The sequence below is a fragment of the Heterodontus francisci genome, chromosome 4, assembly GCF_036365525.1.
Source record: "Heterodontus francisci isolate sHetFra1 chromosome 4, sHetFra1.hap1, whole genome shotgun sequence".
NCBI classification, from domain to species: Eukaryota; Metazoa; Chordata; class Chondrichthyes; order Heterodontiformes; family Heterodontidae; genus Heterodontus; species Heterodontus francisci.
Window position 1 is genome coordinate 77,092,796 of NC_090374.1, and position 19,819 is coordinate 77,112,614.

Sequence of the window (19,819 nt, forward strand, 5' to 3'; positions counted from 1 at the left end):
TTCTCTTTTTTTAATGGGAGTTACCTGACAATCTGTCACCAATGCCATAGTTCTATTGGAGCAGCTTGGCTAGGGGAAACAACTGGATTTTGTCTTTAAAAGGCTCATGTTCTGTAGGCTTGCCTCATTCAGGTTGTTCTCTAGTGACGTGACTCTTGCGGCTAGACAATTCTGATTTAGTATTTCTGTTCCTATTCCCTTGAATTTGACTAGGTATCTGTGTATGCTGTTCCTGACAAGATGGATCAAATGCAGTATGCATTAGAAGCAGCAGTGAAGCTTCTGAAGTTTTATGAGGGCTTCTTCAACATATCCTATCCCTTAAAGAAACTGGGTAAGGTAGAATAAAAACATCTTCTCATAAAGCCTGGACGTGCTCTTGTTGTCTGTCCATGACTGACACTGAAAATAGCCCTAATATCTCTCCGGCATGAATGATATTTGGTGAAGTGTTGAAATGTCACATGGTGTGCCTCCACATTAAATTTTGGCGTGCCCTACCGCTGGATGATTTAAAACTGAATCATGCCTGTGATCCCATACAGGTTTTAACTTACTGCCTGTGTATTAGCGTGTGAATGAATGCACTGCCTGCATGTTTAAAAGGCATACCCTACTCATGTATTAGATTAGATTAGATTAGATTAGAGATACAGCACTGAAACAGGCCCTTCGGCCCACCGAGTCTGTGCCGAACATCAACCACCCATTTATACTAACCCTACACTAATCCCATATTCCTACCAAACATCCCCACCTGTCCCTATATTTCCCTACCACCTACCTATACTAGTGACAATCTATAATGGCCAATTTACCTATCAACCTGCAAGTCTTTTGGCTTGTGGGAGGAAACCGGAGCACCCGGAGAAAACCCACGCAGACACAGGGAGAACTTGCAAACTCCACACAGGCAGTACCCGGAATCGAACCCGGTTGGTATAGCATATTGAAGAAAGTCTTCACCCCTGAATAGAGCAGTTGGTTGTGAATTACAAAGCAAAACTAGGCAAAATCAATACACTCAAATGTTTTAATTTTGATGATGTAATACCATTTTGGTCTAGTGAGCAGAAGAGTCATAAAATGGCCATTTCTATGTTCCCTTTGACTTCTGTGTGGGAATGTGCACTTGCAGGGATTATCTGCATGACCTGATCCCGTATCGCACCATCCAAGTACACTTCATCTTAGCTGACAGTCCATATTGCCAAATATAGCATGCATCGTTTTTGTTATTGAATATAATGGCATCAGAGTTCAAAATTAATTCTGCACGTTAAATATTTCTTTGCTGAATGTCAGCCATAACATTTAAACCAAAGTTCTCTTAGTTTAACTTCCAAAGACAGGGCCAGATTTTATTCTGGCACAGGGCTTCCGACTGTGGGCCGGAAGGCGGGGCAGATCATGCTTCGACCCTCTTTCTGACCCCCATTGTAATTCCACAGCAGACAGCCAATTAACTGCCTGCCGTCAGGAATGCTGTCCTTTTAAAGGACAATCTCCCATCTCTGTGCCCTTTTCCAAGGGCAGAACAAAATCCTGCCCACTATAATTGAGAAACTACGACCCCCAACTGAGCCCATGGAAGCTGTTTCTTTACTGCAGTGTATTTCAAGTAGATGTACAGTTCCAGATGCAGCCGGTTCAGAATCTCACAAAGACTGGATAGAATTCTATTCAATTCTAAATAGCGATAGGTGCCAGGGGAATGGATGGTACAGTGAGTCAGACCATTGCCCTTTCATCTCTGAGCTTGGCATGAATTCAGTGCAGACCAGTAGGATTAATGTCTTTACTCTTGTCAGTTGTAAGAGTCCAAATTGAAATTAGTTTCAGTAGTCTCAGTCCATTTCCTAGTGGACAAGTTTTTATTTACAGTTGAGGGGGATAATGCACTAAATTGAGCACTAAACCAGTAACCTCACTCAGATAGTTTGAGGGAACTAGCCCTCTTTGAAGGTTGGATTTAAATTTGTTGTTGGTATTCTCCCAGAACTGTATTGCACAGAATTTGGGAGTGCTACAGCAGTAACAGGTGTCACTTTGATCAGATTTTTATTTTCTGCAGAAGTAAACTGGTAGAACCATAATAAATGTAATTAAATGGGATGGCATGAAATCAGGATTTTAAATTTATTAATGCTGCAGGCCAGGAGAGAATTGTTAATTCAGCTTAACTTGTGTTTGGTCATTCCCACAGTTAGGGAACCCTAACCCATCACTACTCTTCTCCCTTCTACTCCCTACCACCTTGGAGAAGTGCACAGTTACCCATCCTGTGCCACTCTCATCTCGATAGGCCCTTCTGAGAAAGCTGTCTGCTACTACCCCCTTACAAGCAGCAACCCCAGCTGTCTCATACTCCTCTCTCTCGCTGATATTCCCTCCTAGTGCATTTGTCAGGGACTTATCCATTTCCTTCCCATCCACCAACATGTATTTGGCTCTGCCAGCAGATCAGTAATCACTGTCCCCTCTGCATTTCCACCCAGAAGGTTTGTCTTCCTATCCCCCTTTGACCGATCCCGCCATATAAACTCTTCTCATATTGATGACCACTCCCTTGTCCTTGCCATCTTTAATTTTATTTTAGTTTTTTTATGAAACAGGAATGCTGCGGCAGGCCCCACAAGGAAACATCGAGCTGCCCTTGCCTGGGTATTCCCCACCACACTGATGATGTGATCTCATCAGGACTCACCCACTTAATACTTAATTGACTGTCAAGGAACGTTCCCACTGGTCCCCCTCCTTCAGCCTGAATTCCTACTGCTGGCTGTGGCCAGGCAGTGATTTCTACCTGGCTTAGGCTGGAGTCAGGTACTGAATATTAAAATAATGCCCAGGAGTTAAAATCTCTCTTGGCCAGAAGATATGAGCCCAGGACCCTCACACAGACTGATCCCACCCTGTGATGAAATCAAGCCAATGTTTTATTCTGCATTTCATTCTTTCCGTCCTTTGAGGGCTCATTCAGATTGCACCTCTGTTTAACACTATGCCAGGTTTAATACATTGGAAAACCACAGAAGATTGCACAGGCAGCACTCCGTCTCCCAATTGAAACCCTTTTTAATACTTTATAGTATCAGAAATGTGAAGGCTGCTGGGCAAGTGCCAGATCAGCTTAAGTGCTTCAAGCTTCCACTTTTCCCATCTTGTTTGAAGTGTAGTTCTGATGTCGGAGTTAAGTTGAACAAGAATTTTTTTTTGTGTGTGAAAGAACTCTACTGGGCTGCACTGACACTGTATTGTGAAGTTTCTGAGGGTACCATGCCTCTCTTTATGTCCAGAAAAGGCATATGAGTCAACGATTTGAAGCCAAGGTATGACAAAGTGCATACAAATAAGAACTGTAAATATAACTAACATGGTAAAATTATTAAGGAAGAAAGGAAGTTGGGCTTTTTGTTTTCATTTTATCCCTCTTTACCCATTATAACTACTATTTATTCTCTAGTTCTATGTCAGTCTGCTGAGCAAGGACATGTCAACATGGAGTCTTTTGTGTATGCTCTTGTAATTGTTGGTGAAATAAGAATGCCGACTCGATCATTCCCTGTTCCTAAGCCGTATCAAATTTAATGGACTACTTCTGATCAGTTTTTTGAATCATGTCCCCTTCAAAGAAATCAATCTGCATGCTTTGTGTGAGCTCCTAACTAGTCTGTACTGTAGTTGTTTTACATATGACACAACTTGAAAATAAAGATAGTGGAAAAATAGGTAAGAAAAGATTTCATTTTTTAAAATGGCAATCAACAAAACTTCAGTACATGTGGGATTTGACATGCAACGTGGAATTTTAAGTTACATTGCACTGTGACTGGATACGGTGTAGTGTTGAACTTAAGGACAGAAGTAAGCCCCTCAAGTCTGTTTTGCCATTCATTTAGATCATGGCTGATCTGTATTCAACCCCATTTTTCCTTCTTTGATCTCTATCTCTTGATACCTTTGCCTTACCTACAGTTGTGCCACTGATTATGGTAGGTCATTTGGCAAACTTAGATGCTAAACCGAGATGGCTGCTTGACCTAATGGGCTACAAACTTAGTGATATATAAAAAAAACTCGTTGCAGGTATAACACTTAGTTTGAAATTCTCCTCTGATTATTAGGACAGGATTAGCTCAATTAATTAATGTTGTGGAATGTGCAGCATTAATTCTTTTATTAATGATTTACATTTGCCTGTAATATATTCACATTTGGCATTCCTTGGATTAAAACAAGTTTTTCTCCTTTCCTAGATTTGGTGGCTGTCCCTGATTTTGAAGCAGGAGCCATGGAAAATTGGGGCCTAATCACTTTCAGAGAAATAACACTCCTTTACAGAGAAGGGACTTCATCAATACTGGACAAACAGATAATTAGCAAGGTGATAGCTCATGAATTGGCTCATCAGGTAAATGAATTAAGCTTCAGTGTATTTTGAAATATGTTTTAAGCCTGCATTAAATGTATGATGTAAAATTGTTATTTCAGTAATTTGTCTTGCTAATATTTCTATAGCCTAAAGCTCTCCAATTCTGATGATCGTAATGTATATGTGCAGTGCTTGTTGCTTTATACATCTTGAGATTGACTGAGGACTCGTGTCCTGCACCATAAACTCCCAATTATTCCACTTGCGGAAAATAGGTTACCAGTACAGTATTCAGATTTTTTCCTCCGCTTTTGTGACAGAAATAGGGCTGGATTTTGTATGGCAGACGTCCCCCACGGGCCCAGTGCTGACGCAATTATGCGGCGGGTGGCCATTTTACATCTTCATGGCAGCACCACCCCCCCCTCCCCCACCACCCCCACAAATCAGGTGGTGGGGGCAGCCTCAGCGATGCTGTTCATGGTGTCACCTGTTGAAGGAGCATTTTTAAAAGGCTGCCAACCCTGCAAACAGTATAACATAACGCAGAGTTCACACCTCTTTCCCTCCCACCCATCAGAGTGCAGAGTTCACCCCTTCCCCACCTCGGTGGTGCTAGCTTTCCCTGGACGGGAAAGTGAAGGCGCGTGAGTGTTGCTCGTCGCGCTGAGGATCGAGAACTGAAGATTGCTGTGGTTTATATTTTTAATTCATGCAGCTATGTTAGTTAAATATGCTAAGTTGGGTCCCGTCGCACAGGGGCCGCCATGGAGCTTCCCTGCCGCCAGGAAGATTGGGCCTGAAAATCCCAGCATCGGGTTCTGCGGCGGTGGCCACTGCTCTAATTTTCCAGCCCACCCCCTGCCACGGAACCCGATGTTGGGCAGGGAACAAAATCCAGCCCATAATGTCGACAAAGTGAGTTAACTTTCATTCTGAAAGCAGACGTTCTTCAGTGCCTGATGGTGTTTGACTAACAGATGATGCATGTTTGCCCCTTTTTAAAGCACCTTAATCTTTACAGGAAAAGAGTTGTCACTCTAGCACTTTGGCTTTTCTCCAAGGGATTGGTCTTTGCTAGATCACATGGCTAGACACTTGCTAATGGCAGTAAAGAAGGGAGGCTGATTGAAATCTTGCCCATATTATTTTTGGACCGAATATCTTGATTGAAGGGCTAGATTGACCAAAAACATTTTGGAGGTGGGGCGTGGCAGGGAAGAGGGCATAGAGGATTAGAATGCCACCATTTGATCTTCGGGACCTGTGTTGTAAATCCAGCCAGATGGTATGATTTTCTTCTCTGCAAAATGTGGGGGTGCAATGTGAAATTAGGTTGGGCTGTCTCAATCAGTTCCTATTAGGTAGAAGTTTACTGCATTTAAACTGCTCCTAATTTACCACCAATTCTCCATCCTACTCAGAGAGGTCACAGCATTGTTAATGTGGGAAATGGAAAATATAAGTGAGGCAAGTGACCTAACATCTGACACTTGCAATGTGTGAGCTTCCTGTGAAGGCACAGGAGGCGCCAGCAGCTCTTGTTTAAAATACAAAAGAGCCCTGTGGCCCAATATCGGACTGGCCTCTGGTCTCTCTGGGGCATGTACTGACTGTACAGTGCTTAATCTGGACCGGGAACGGGCTCAGTTGAATTTCCAACCATTTTATAAAAGAGAAAATCTTTTGTAGTGGATAATGTTTGTATTAGATGGGTTTCATGTTTTGCACATTTCTCAGAACCTTACACATTTCTTGCATTGGCATGAAGCAAAATACATTTCTGTTTAATATTTGGGTTTGATAAGGCAAAATATGTTAAATACTGTGGAATAATGGAAAGACACCCTTCCATGCTAGATAATGGAAACTTGCAAATAACAGAGGTTCCAAATTTTGCTGATGTATATATGATGCATCAGTACTCTAGGATTTAGAATAATTTGCATTGATATGGTGGTTTTAATAGAACAAAGAACAGCACAGCACAGGAACAGGCCATTCGGCCCTCCAAGCCTGCGGTGATCTTGATGCCTGTCTAAACAAAAACCTGCAGAATAAAACTTTGCATGGAACTTCATAGAGGGATAATCAGAAATAAATGGATGCGAGCCAAAAGATATTATGAGGGGTGACCATAATTTTTTAAAAATGCATTCATGGGATTTGGACATCGCTGGCCAGGCCAGCATTTATTGCCCATCCCTAATTGCCCTTGAGAAGGTGGTGGTGAGCTGCCTACTTGAACCGCTGCAGTCCATTTGGGGTAGGTATACCCATAGTGCTGTTAGGAAGGGAGTTCCAGGATTTTGACCCAGCAACAGTGAAGGAAAGGCGATATAGTTCCAAGTCAGGATGGTGTGTGACTTGGAGGGGAACTTGTAAGTGGTGGTGTTCCCATGCATTTGCTGCCCTTGTCCTTCTAGTTGGTAGAGGTCGCGGGTTTGGAAGGTGCTGTATAAGGAGCCTTGGCGCATTGCTGCAGTGCATCTTGTAGATGGCACACACTGCTGCCACTGTGCGTCGGTGGTGGAGGGAGTGAATGTTTGTAGATGGGGTGCCAATCAAGCGGGCTGCTTTGTCCTGGATGGTGTCGAGCTTCTTGAGTGTTGTTGGAGCTGCACCCATCCAGGCAAGTGGAGAGTATTCCATCACTCTCCTGACTTGTGCCTTGTAGATGGTGGACAGGCTTTGGGGAGTCAGGAGGTGAGTTATTCGCCTCAGGATTCCTAGCCTCTGCCCTGCTGTTGTAGCCATGGTATTTATATGGCTACTCCAGTTCAGTTTCTGGTCAATGGTAGCCCCTAGGATGTTGATAGTGGGGGATTCAGCGATGGTAATGCCATTGAATGTCAAGGGGAGATGGTTAGATTCTCTCTTTTTGGAGATGGTTATTGCCTGGCACTTGTGTGGCGCGAATGTTACTTGCCACTTATCAGCCCAAGCCTGGATATTGTCCAGGTCTTGCTGCATTTCTACACGGACTGGTTCAGTATCTGAGGAATCACGAATGGTGCTGAACATTGTGCAATCATCAGTGAACATCCCCTCTTCTGACCTTATGATTGAAGGAAGGTCATTGATGAAGCAGCCTAGGTTGCTTGGGCCTAGGACACTGCCCTGAGGAACTCCTGCAATGATGTCCTGGAGCTCAGATGATTGACCTCCAACAACCACAGCCATCTTCCTTTGTGCTAGGTATGACTCTAACCAGCAGAGAGTTTTCCCCCTGTTTCCCATTGACCTCAATTTTGCTAGGGCTCCTTGATGCCATACTCAGTCAAATGCTGCCTTGATGTCAAGGGCAGTCACTCTCACCTCACCTCTTGAGTTCAGCTCTTTTGTCCATGTTTGAACCAAGGCTGTAATGAAGTCAGGAGCTGAGTGGCCTTGGCGGAACCCAAACTGAGCGTCACTGAGCAGGTTATTGCTAAGCAAGTGCTGCTTGATGGCACTGTTGATGACACCTTCCATCAGTTTACTGATGATTGAGAGGAGGCTGATGGGGCGGTAATTGGCCGGGTTGGACTTGTCCTGCTTTTTGTGTACAGGACATACCTGGGCAATTTTCCACATTGCAGGGTAGATGCCAGTGTTGTAGCCGTACTGGAACAGCTTGGCTAGGGGCGTGGCATGTTCTGGAGCACAGGTCTTTAGTACTATTGCCGGAATATTGTCAGGGCCCATAGCCTTTGTAGTATCCAGTGCGTTCAGTCATTTCTTGATATGACACAGAGTGAATCGAATTGGCTGGTCTGACATCTGTGATGCTGGGGACTTCAGGAGGAGGCCGATATGTATCATCAACTCAGCACTTCTGGCTGATGATTGTTGCAAATGCTTCAGCCTCATCTTTTGCACTGATGTGCTGGGCTCCCCCATCATTGAGGATGGGGATATTTGTGGAGCCACCTCCTTCAGTTAGTTGTTTAATTGTCCACCACCATTCATGGCTGGATGTGGCAGTGCTGCAGAGCTTAGATCTGATCTGTTGGTTATGGGATCGCTTAGCTCTGTCTATCGCATGCTGCTTCTGCAGTTTGGCATGCCAGTAGTCCTGTGTTGTAGCTTCACCAGTTTGACACCTCATTTTGAGGTATGCCTCGTGCTGCTCCTGGCATGCTTTCCTGCACTCTTCATTGAACCAGGGTTGGTCTCCTGGCTTGATGGTAATGGTAGAGTGGGGGATATGCTGGGCCATGAGATTACAGATTGTGGTTGAGTACAATTCTGCTGCTGCTGATGGCCCACAGCACCTCATGGATGCCCAGTTTTGCATTGCTAGCTCTGTTCGAAATCTATCCCATTTAGCACGCTGATAGTGCCACACAACATGATGGAGAGTATCCTCAATGTGAAGGTGGGACTTTGTCTCCTCAAAGACTGTGCGGTGGTCACTCCTACCAATACTGTCATGGACAGATGCATCTGCGGCAGGCAGATTGGTGAGGACAAGGTCAAGTATGTTTTCCCCTCATGTTGGTTCCCTCACCACCTGCCGCATACACAGTCTAGCAGCTATGTCCTTTAGCACTCAGCCAGTAGTGGTGCTACCGAGCCACTCTTGGTGATGGACATTGAAGTCCCCCAACCATAGTACATTCTGTGCCGTCGCCACCCTCAGTGCTTCCTCCAAGTGTTGTTCAACATGGAGGAGTACTGACTCATCAGCTGAGGGAGGGCGGTAGGTGGTAATCAGCAGGAGGTTCCCTTGTCCATGTTTGATCTGATGCCATGAGACTTCATGGGGTCCAGAGTCAATGTTGAGGACTCCCAGGGCAACTCCCTCCCTACTGTATACCACTGTACCATCACCTCTGGTGGGTGGGACAGGACATACCCGGGGATGGTCACGGTAGTGTCTGGGACATTGTCTGTAAGGTATGATTCCTTGAGTATGACTATGTCAGGCTGTTGCTTGACTCATCTGTGGGATAGCTCTCCCAACGTTGGCACAAGCCCCCAGATGTTAGTAAGGAGGACTTTGCAGGGTCGACAGGACTGGGTTTGCTGTTGTCGTTTCCGATGCCTAGACCATTTCAGAGGGCATGTAAGAGTCAACCACATTGCTGTGGGTCTGGAGTCACATGTAAGGACCAGGTAAGGACAGCAGATTTCCTTCCCTAAAGGACATTAATGAACCAGATGGGTTTTTACAACAATTGACAATGGTTTCATGGCCATCATTAGACTCGCTTTTTTTAAAATTCCAGATTTATTAACTGAATTCAAATTGAATTCCACCTTCTGCTGTGGTGGGATTTGAACCCATGTCCCCAGAGGAATACCCTGGGTCTGTGCTTTACTAGTCCAGTGATAATACCACGACTCTACTGCCTCCCCATAAGGATGTTTAGAAAGAGCTTTAGGTAGGGTCTTGAAAGAGGATGGTAGTGGAGAGCCAATAGAATTTGGGCAGGGAATTCGGCATGGGACCTAGGCAGCTGAAGGTGTGGCCCCATTGGCAAGGCTGCTAGTTAATGCACAAGTCAGGAACAAACAATTCTTTGTGGATCAGGAGTTGCAGGGCTGTAGGAACTTGGAAAAATGGGGAGGAGTTGGATCAAGAGAGATTTAAACATGAAGTACAGTACATAAAAGGAACAATAGAAAAAGGATGTATAATATAACTGGAGTCTTGCTTAATAAAGGAGTATAACACTCGACAATGTCATTGAGAATTGAAGGTTGTGATTGATCAGGCACTTTAACAGTATGTTTCTAACATCTCACATTGAATCTATTTTGCTATAGATATTGGGGTTTAGTCTGCCTTGTGTGATCAACATTACTGAAGTTTGTTTCTGGAATATTGTACAGGCAAATATGAATTTTTGATAAAGATTATCAGATATTTGACTTCAGTTTCTGAGTTTTATGCTGCTATAAATTTTCATGCATTGGGCTTGAACTGCAGTGCACTGCAGGAACACTTTTTCTGATCATTACTCAGCAATAGTGACTGGCAAATCAAATCATGATTTTTAAAAGAAAATGACAGCTTTGTGGCATTAATTAGCTTTTGATGTAAACACCTCATATTTCAATTTGCCAGGAAGCCTCATTGTCTGACAGATTACATGCTTTCTTATTTCCTGCGGATGTTCAGTGTGCGGCTCTCTGGAGCTTTATTTGAGGTCTTGCACCAACCTGCTGTGGTACTGATCCAATTCAGACACTTGGGAGCTCTGCGGTTAGTACATGTTTGTGAGAAAAAAGCAGTGAAAATAATCTTGATTGATATAAACATTTGTCTCCTTTTTTGATATTTTTCCCATGTGTTGAGTAACCCCTGTGTTTCTTCAGTTCACCCGTCCAGAGAAAGGGTCGAGTTGGCTCACTTAGAAACCTCTACCAGTGGATGTTGCAGTGTGTGAGCTACCAATTTGTCTGCTGCTTTTTATTTTGGTCCATCTCCCTCCAGAGAAATAAATATCAGCCTTCTTGACAGTAGCGGGTTCCACTTATTACTGCTAAAAGAAATCGACTTGCATTAAGATAGTACCTTTCATGACCACTGGACGTCTATACCATAGGAACAGGAGTAGGCCATTCAGCCCATCGGGCCTGTCCTGCCGTTCCATATGATTTTGGCTGATCCACTTCAATAGCTTTTCCTCACATTATCCCCATATCCTCTTATGTCACTTGTATTCAGAAATCTGTCAGTCTCTGCATTAAACATACTCAATGACTGAGCTCCCACAGCCCTCTGGGATAGAGAATTCCAAAGATTCACAACCCTCTGAGTAAAGAAATTTCTCCTCATTTCTGTCCAAAGGAAAATTGTGTCTCCTGGTTCTAGACTCCCCAACCAGGGGAAACATCTTATCTGCATCTACCAAAGAACAGTACAGCACAGGAACAGGCCATTTGGCCCTCCAAGCCTGCGCCGATCTTGATGCCTGCCTAAACTAAAACCTCCTGCGCTTCCGGGGACTGTATTCCCATCCTATTCATGTATTTGTCAAGATGCCTCTTAAACATCGCGATCGTATCTGCTTCCACCACCTCCCCTGGCAGCAAGTTCCAGGCACTCACCACCCTCTGTGTAAAAAAACTTGCCTCGCACATCCCCTCTAAACTTTGCCCCTCGCACCTTAAACCTATGTCCCCTGGTAACTGACTCTTCCATCCTGGGAAAAAGCTTCTGACTATCCACTCTGTCCATGCCACTCATAACTTTGTAAACCTCTATCATGTTGCCCCTCCACCTCCGTCGTTCCAGTGAAAACAATCCGAGGTTTTCCAACCTCTCCTCAAAGCTAATGCCCTCCAGACCAGGCAACATCTTGGTAAACCTCCTCTGTACCCTCTCCAAAGCCTCCACGTCCTTTGGTAGTGTGGCGACCAGAATTGCATGCAATATTCTAGGTGTGGCCTCACTAAGGCTCTGTACAGCTGCAGCATGACTTGTCAATTTTTATACTCTGTGCCCCGACCGATGAAGGCAAGCATGCCGTATGCCTTCTTGACTACCTTATCCACCTGCGTTGCCACTTTCAGTGACTTGTGGACCTGTACGCCCAGATCTCTCTGCCTGTCAATACTCCTAAGGGTTCTGCCATTTACTGTATACTTTCCACCTGCATTAGACCTTCCAAAATGCATTACCTCACATTTGTCCGGATTAAACTCCATCTGCCATTTCTCCGCCAAAGTCTCCCACCGATCTATATCCTGCTGTATCCTCTGACAATCCTCATCATTATCCGCAACTCCACCAACCTTTGTGTCGTCCACAAACTTACTAATCAGGCCAGCTACATTTTCCTCCAAATCATTTATATATACTACAAACAGCAAAGGTCCCAGCACTGATCCAGGCGGAACACCACCAGTCACAGCCCTCCATTCAGAAAAGCACCCTTCCACTGCTACCCTCTGTCTTCTATGACTGAGCCAGTTCTGTATCCATCTTGCCAGCTCACCTCTGATCCCGTGTGACTTCACCTTTTGTACCAGTCTGCCATGAGGGACCTTGTCAAAGGCTTTACTGAAGTCCATATAGACAACATCAAACGACTGAAGGCACTGGATACTGCAAAGGCAATGGGCCCTGACAACATTCTGGCAACAGTACTAAAGACCTGTGCTCCAGAACTAGCTGCACACCTAGCCAAGCTGTTCTGGTACAGCTACAACACTGGCATCTACCCGACAATCTGGAAAATTGCCCAGATAGGTCCTGCACACAAAAAGCAGGACAAGTCCAACCCGGCTCATGACTGTCACATCAGCAAAGTGATGGATGGTGTCGTCAACAGTGCTATCAAGCAGCACTTGCTCAGCAAAAACCTTCTCACTGATGCTTAGTTTGGGTTCCGCGAGGGCCACTCAGCTCCTGACCTCATTACAGCCTTGGTTCAAACATGGACAAAAGAGCTGAACTCAAGAGGTGAGGTGAGAGTGACTGCCCTTGACATCAAGGCAACATTTGACCGAGTATGGCATCAAGGAGCCCGAGCAAAACTGAGGTCAATGGGAATCAGGGGGAAAACTCTCTGCTGGTTAGTCATACCTAGCACAAAGGAAGATGGCTGTGGTTGTTGGAGGTCAATCATCTGAGCTCCAGGACATCATTGCAGGAGTTCCTCAGGGTAGTGTCCTAGGCCCAACCATCTTCAGCTGCTTCATCAATGACCTTCCTTCAATCATCAGGTCAGAAGTGGGGATGTTCGCTGATGATTGCACAATGTTCAGCACAATTCAAAGAACAAAGAACAGTACAGCACAGGAACAGGCCATTCGGCCCTCCAAGCCTGCGCTGATCTTGATGCCTGCTGAAACTAACACCTTCTGCACTTCCGGGGCCCATATCCCTCTATTCCCTTCCTATTCATATATTTGTCAAGATGTCTCTTAAACGTCGCTATCGTATCTGCTTCCACCACCTCCCCTGGCAGCAAGTTCCAGGCACTCACCACCCTTTGTGTAAAAAAAACTTGCCTCACACATCCCCTCTAAACTTTGCCCCTCGCACCTTAAACCTATGTCCCCTAGTAACTGACTCTTCCACCCTGGGAAAAAGCTTCTGACTATCCACTCTGTCCATGCCGCTCATAACTTTGTAAACCTCTATCATGTCGCCCCTCCACCTCCGTCGTTCCAGTGAAAACAATCCGAATTTTTCCAACCTCTCATAGCTAATGCCCTCCAGACCAGGCAACATCCTGGTAAGCCTCCTCTGTACTCTCTCCAAAGCCTCCACGTCCTCTGGTAGTGTGGCGACCAGAATTGCACGCAATATTCTAAGTGTGGCCTAACTAAGGTTCTGTACAGCTGCAACATGACTTGCCAATTTTTATACTCTATCCCCCGACCAATGAAGGCAAGCATGCCGTATGCCTTCTTGACTACCTTATCCACCTGCGTTGCCACTTTCAGTGACCTGTGGACCTGTACGCCCAGATCTCTCTGCCTGTCAATACTCCTAAGGGTTCTGCATTTACTGTATACCTCCCACCTGCATTAGACCTTCCAAAATGCATTACCTCACATTTGTCCAGATTAAACTCCATCTGCCATTTCTCCGCCCAAGTCTCCAACCGATCTATATCCTGCTGTATCCTCTGACAATCCTCATCATTATCCGCAACTCCACCAACCTTTGTGTCGTCCGCAAACTTACTAATCAGACCAGCTACATTTTCCTCCAAATCATTTATATATACTACAAACAGCAAAGGTCCCAGCGCTGATCCCTGCGGAACACCACTAGTCATATCCCTCCATTCAGAAAAACACCCATCCACTGTTACCCTCTGTCTTCTGTGACTGAGCCAGTTCTGTATCCATCTTGCCAGCTCACCTCTGATCCCGTGTGACTTCACATTTTGCACCAGTCTGCCATGCGGGACCTTGTCAAAGGCTTTACTAAAGTCCATACAGACAACATCCACTGCCCTTCCCTCATCAATCATCTTTGTCACTCCCTCAAAAAACTCAATCAAATTAGTAAGACACGACCTCCCCTTCACAAAACCATGATGTGTTTCGCTAAGAAGTTCGTTTGTTTCCAAATGGGAGTAAATCCTGTCCCGAAGAATCCTCTCTAATAGTTTCCCTACCACTGACCTAAGGCTCACCGGCCTATAATTTCCTGGATTATCCTTACCACCCTACTTAAACAAAGGAACAACATTGGCTATTCTCCAGTCCTCTGGGACCTCACCTGTAGCCAATGAGGATGCAAAGATTTTTGTCAAGGCCCCAGCAATTTCTTCCCTTGACTCCACAGATACTGAAGCAGTCTGTGTAGAAATGCAGCAAGACCTGGACAATATCCAGGCTTGGGCTGGTAAGTGGCAAGTAACATTCGCGCCACACAAGTGCCAGGCAATAACCATCTCCAACAAGAGAGAATCTAACCATCTCCCCTTGACATTCAATGGCATTACCATCGCTGAATCCCCCACTATCAACCTCCTAAGGGCTACCATTGACCAGAAACTGAACTGGAATAGCTATATAAATACCATGGCTACAAGAGCAGGGCAGAGGCTAGGAATCCTGAGGCGAGTAACTCACCTCCTGACTCCCCAAAGCCTGTCCACCATCTACAAGGCGCAAGTCAGGAGTGTGATGGAATACTCTCCACTTGATTGGATGGGTGCAGCTCCAACAACACTCCAGAAGCTCGACACCATCCAGGACAAAGCAGCCCGCTTGATTGGCACTCCATCTACAAACATTCACTGCCAACACCACCAACACACAGTAGCAGCAGTGTGTACCATCTACAAGGTGCATTGCAGCAATGCACCAAGGCTCCTTCGACAGCACCTTCCAAACCCGCGACCTCTACCAACTAGAAGAACAAGGGCAGCAAATACATGGGAATACCACCACTTGCAAGTTCCCCTCCAAGTCACACACCATCCTGACCTGGAACTATATTGCTGTTCCTTCACTGTCGCTGGGTCAAAATCCTGGAACTCCCTTCCTAACAGCACTGTGGGTGTGCCTACACCCCATGGACTGCAACGGTTCAAGAAGGCAGCTCACCACCATCTTCTCAAGGGCAATTAGGGATGGGCAATAAATGCTGGCCTGGCCAGCGATGCCAACATCCCATGAATGAATTAAAAAAAAATCCCATGTGCTTCAGTTTTGCTAATAAACCTCCTGTGGGGGACTTTATCAAAAGCCTTCTGAAAATCCAAGTGTACCATGCCCACCAAATTCTCTTTATCAATTCTGTTAGTAACATGCTCAAAAACTTCCAACAGGTTCGTCAAATATGATTTCCCATTCATTAATCCATGTTGACTATGTCCAATCAGATCATTGTTGTCCAAGTGTCTATTTATCACATCCTTTAGAATAGATTCTAACATTTCCCCTACTACTGATGTAAGGCTAACAGTCTGTAGTTCCCTGTTTTCTCTCTCCCTCCCTTCTTAAATAGTGGGGTGACATTTGCAACCTTCAAATCTGCAGGAACTGCTCCAGCATCTATAGAATTTTGGAAGATGATCACCAATGCATCCACTATCTCCATAGCTACCTCTTTCAATACTCTGGGATGTGGAATATCAGGTCCTGGGGACTTAACCTTCAGCCCCATTCATTTCTCCACTGCAGCCTTTTTACTAATACTAATTTCCTTCAATTCCTCATTCTCCCTAGTCCTTTGAATCTCCAATTCTGGGAGATTTCTTGTATCTTCCTCAGTGAAGACAGACACAAAGCAATCATTTAGCTTCTTTGCCATTTCTCTATTCCCCATTATAAATTCTCCTGACTCTGCCTGTAGTGGACCCACATTTGTCTTCACTAAGCGTTTCCTTTTTACGGTCTTGTAGGAGCTTTTCCAGTCCGATGTTTTATTTTTGAAGTAATTTTTGATGTGTCATTTTTTCATGTCGGAAACACAGCAGCCAATTTGCTCATAGCAAGCTCCCACAAACAGCAATGTGATAATGACAAGATTATCTGTTTTTGTAATATTGATTGCGGGTAGGGGAGAATCCAGTGAGGCAGTCAAAAGGGATGGTCTTTTTTTTTTAGTGAGGCCAAAGGACCACCGGAACAGCAAATAGTTGCAGAGAAAAATGGCAAAGCTGTAAAAGTGGGAGAAAAAACAAATGGAGAAAGAAATATTTGGAAACCTTCCCTTGTTGCTGGCTTAAATATATAATGATCTAAAGTGTCAGAATGTAAAGTTTTTTTTTCATGAGTATAATCTATTCTGAAAGGCTGGTTTACTTTGCTTGATCGGGATAACATACTTGGGGATAGAGGTAGAGCATATCTTTTAACATAATTTCAAACAGCAGCTGGCAGTGTAACGTTGCTAAGTAGTTGAAAGCAGTCTTTTGATCTCTCCAAGGCTCAGTAAGTGGGAAACATTTATATCAATATTAAAACCTGCTTTTAACCACTGACATTTGAGTGCTAGAAGCTAGAGATCAGAGGGAGTTATCAATGTATTGAACCTGTAAGTGTTGAGTGCTCATGAAATGAAGTCAAGAATCAGCCTTTAACGGGAAAACATATTCTCTTGAATCTAAATATTGCAAACGCTAAGGTGATTATAAAACTGATATTTAAACCAGTTACTGGCGCATTTTGCTTGAGCCCTATTAGTAGTTTTACAGCATAAAATGCTGATTGGGGTAGTGTGGGTGCAGACACAACTCCAGATTATACGATTTAAACAAATTCAGGGATAATTCCACTGGTGCTGTCAGATTTGTGCTTGCAGCGGGGTGAAGAGTGACATTTTTAGATTTGCACGGCTAGACCTGCCCAGTTTTAATAGGCTCAAAATGAGTATCTGGAGCTTAGTCAGCACAATTAATTACAGCTAGGAGCGAATCCAGAGAGGCTCAAAAGGCTGCTGTACGAACATACGTACAGCCACTCGGCCTTTCGAGTCTGCTCCGCCATTCAATAAGTTCATAGCTGAACTGATTACTCCACATTTCCACCTACCTCCGATAACCTTTCACCCCCTTGCTTATTAAGAATCTATCTTCCACTGCCTTAAAAATATTCAAAGACTCTGCTTCCACTGCCTTTTGAGAAAGAGAATTCCAAAGACTTGTGACCCTCAGAGAAAACATTTTTCTTCATCTGTCTCTTAAATGGGCAACCCCTTATTTTTCAACAGTGATCCCTAGTTCTAGATTCTCCCACAAGAGGAAACATCCTTTCCACATCCACCCTGTCATGACCCCTCAGGATCTTGTGTTTCAATCAAGTCACCTCTAACTGTTCGAAATTTCAACCGATACAAGCTTAGCCTGTCCAATCTTTCCTCGTAATACAGCCCGCCCATTCCAGGCATTAGTCTAGTAAACGTTCTCTGTACTGCCTCCAATGCATTTACTTCCTTCCTTAAATACAGAGACCAGTACTGTACACAGTACTCCAGATGTGGTCTCACCAATGCCCTGTATAGCTGAAGCATAACCTCCTTACTTTTGTATTCAATTCCCTCATGATAAACGATAACATTCTGTTCGCTTTCCTAATTACATGCTGTACCTGCATACTAACCTTTTGCGATTCATGCACTTGGTCACCCAGATCCCTCTGCATCTCAGAGGTCTGCATTCTCTCGCCATTTAGATAATATGCTTCTTTATTCTTCCTGCCAAAGTGGACAATTTCACTTTTTCCCACATTATACTCCGTTTGCCAGGTCTTTGCCCACTTACTTAAGCTATCTCTATCCCTTTGTAGCCTCCTTATGTCCTCTTCACAAGTTACTTTCCTACCTTTCTTTGTGTCATCAGTAAATTTAGCAACCGTACCTTCGGCCTCTTCATCTAAGTCATTTATATAAATTGTGAAAAGTTGAGGCCCCAGCACAGATCCCTGCGGCACACCACTCATTACATCTTGCCAACCAGAAAATGACCCATTTATGCCTACTCTCTGTTTCCTATTAGATAGCCAATCTTCTATCCATGTCAATATGTTACCCCCTACACCATGAGCTTTTATTTTCTGCAATAACCTTTGATGTGGCACCTTATCAAATGCCTTGTGTAAATCTAAGTACAATGCATCCACCGGTTCCCCTTTATCCGCAGCACATGCGACTCCCTCAAAGAACGCCAATAAATTGGTTAAACATGATTTCCCTTTCACAAAATCCTATTGACTCTGCCTGATTACTTTGAATTTTTCTAACTACCCTGCTATAACGTCTTTAGTAATATCTTCTAACATTTTCCCTAAGTCAGGTGTTAAGTTAACTGGCCTGTAGTTTCCTGCTTTCTGTCTCCCTCCCTTTTTGAATAAAGGAATTATATTCGCTATTTTCCAATCTAACGGAACCTTCCCTGAAGCTAGGGAATTTTGGAAAATTAAAACTAACGCATCAGCTCTCTCAATAGCCACTTCCTTTAACACCCTAGGATGAAGTCCATCAGGACCCGGAGACTTGTCAGCCCGTAGCTCCAACAATTTGTTCAGTACCACTTCCCTGGTGATTATAATTTTCTTGAGTTCCTCTCTCCCTTCCATTTCCTGACTTACAGCTAATACTGGGATGTTACTTGCATCCTCAATAGTGAAGACCGATGCAAAATATCTGTTCAATTCATCTGCCATCTCCTTATTATCCCCCGACTTTTCTATAGGACCAACTTATTTAAATGAAGGTTGGGAGCTAAATTAATCTGTGTCTCATGTCAACAAGCTGGGATGAGACCTCCAGCGGTACAACCTCCACGATCTCTCCACTGCTCCAATTCTGGCCTCTTGTGCATTCCCAACTTTGATTTTATTAGTTGAGGAATAGAGTACAAAAGCAAGAAAGTTATACTAAACCTTTCTAAAATACTGGCTGTGCTCCAACTGGAGTGTTCAGTTTTGAGCACTGCACTTTAGAAAGAATGTCCAGGCCTTGGATAGGATGCAGTAGAGACTTTCCAGAAGGGTACCAGGGATGAACTATCCGGAGAGATTGGAGAAGCTGAGGTTGCTCGCTGAGGAGAGAAGGTTGAGAACATTTAATAGAGGTGTTCAAAATCAAGAATCATTTTAATTGAGTAAATTAGGAGAAACTGTTTCCAGTGGCAGAGGGTCAGTAACCAGAGGGCACAGATTTAAGGTGATTGGCAAAGGAACTCGAGGTGACGTGAGGAAACTATTTTTACACAGCAAGTTATAACTTGGAATGTGCCTGAAAGGTTGGTGGAAGCAAATCTGTTAATAATGTTCAGAAGGTAATTGGATAAATACTTGAAGGGAAAAAAATTGCAGTGTTATTGGGAAAGCACTGGGGAGCGAGACTAGTTGTATAGCTCTTTTAAAAAGCTGGCACAGGCACGATGGGTGGAATGGCCTCTTTCTGTGCTGTATCATTCAGTAATTCTGTGGGATATGCCCCTTGTCCTTGTCAGTTAAAATTGGGGCTTTACCACCTGTTGAAGTACTGATTACAAGTGAGCAGAAAGAGAGTGTGGAAGTGGCAGATGTGAAACA

At 44.3% G+C, this 19,819-nt stretch overlaps 1 protein-coding gene across 1 annotated transcript in view; it reads left to right on the top strand.

Annotated features, from left to right (window-relative positions):
• lnpep (leucyl/cystinyl aminopeptidase) overlaps positions 1 to 19,819 on the top strand; it is a 139,703-nt gene that overhangs the window by 61,297 nt on the left and 58,587 nt on the right. Inside the window, exons 5-6 of the mRNA XM_068029741.1 lie at positions 214 to 334; positions 4,260 to 4,414. Coding sequence (XP_067885842.1) covers positions 214 to 334; positions 4,260 to 4,414 — 276 coding nt within the window. The remainder of the gene's footprint in view (positions 1 to 213; positions 335 to 4,259; positions 4,415 to 19,819) is intronic.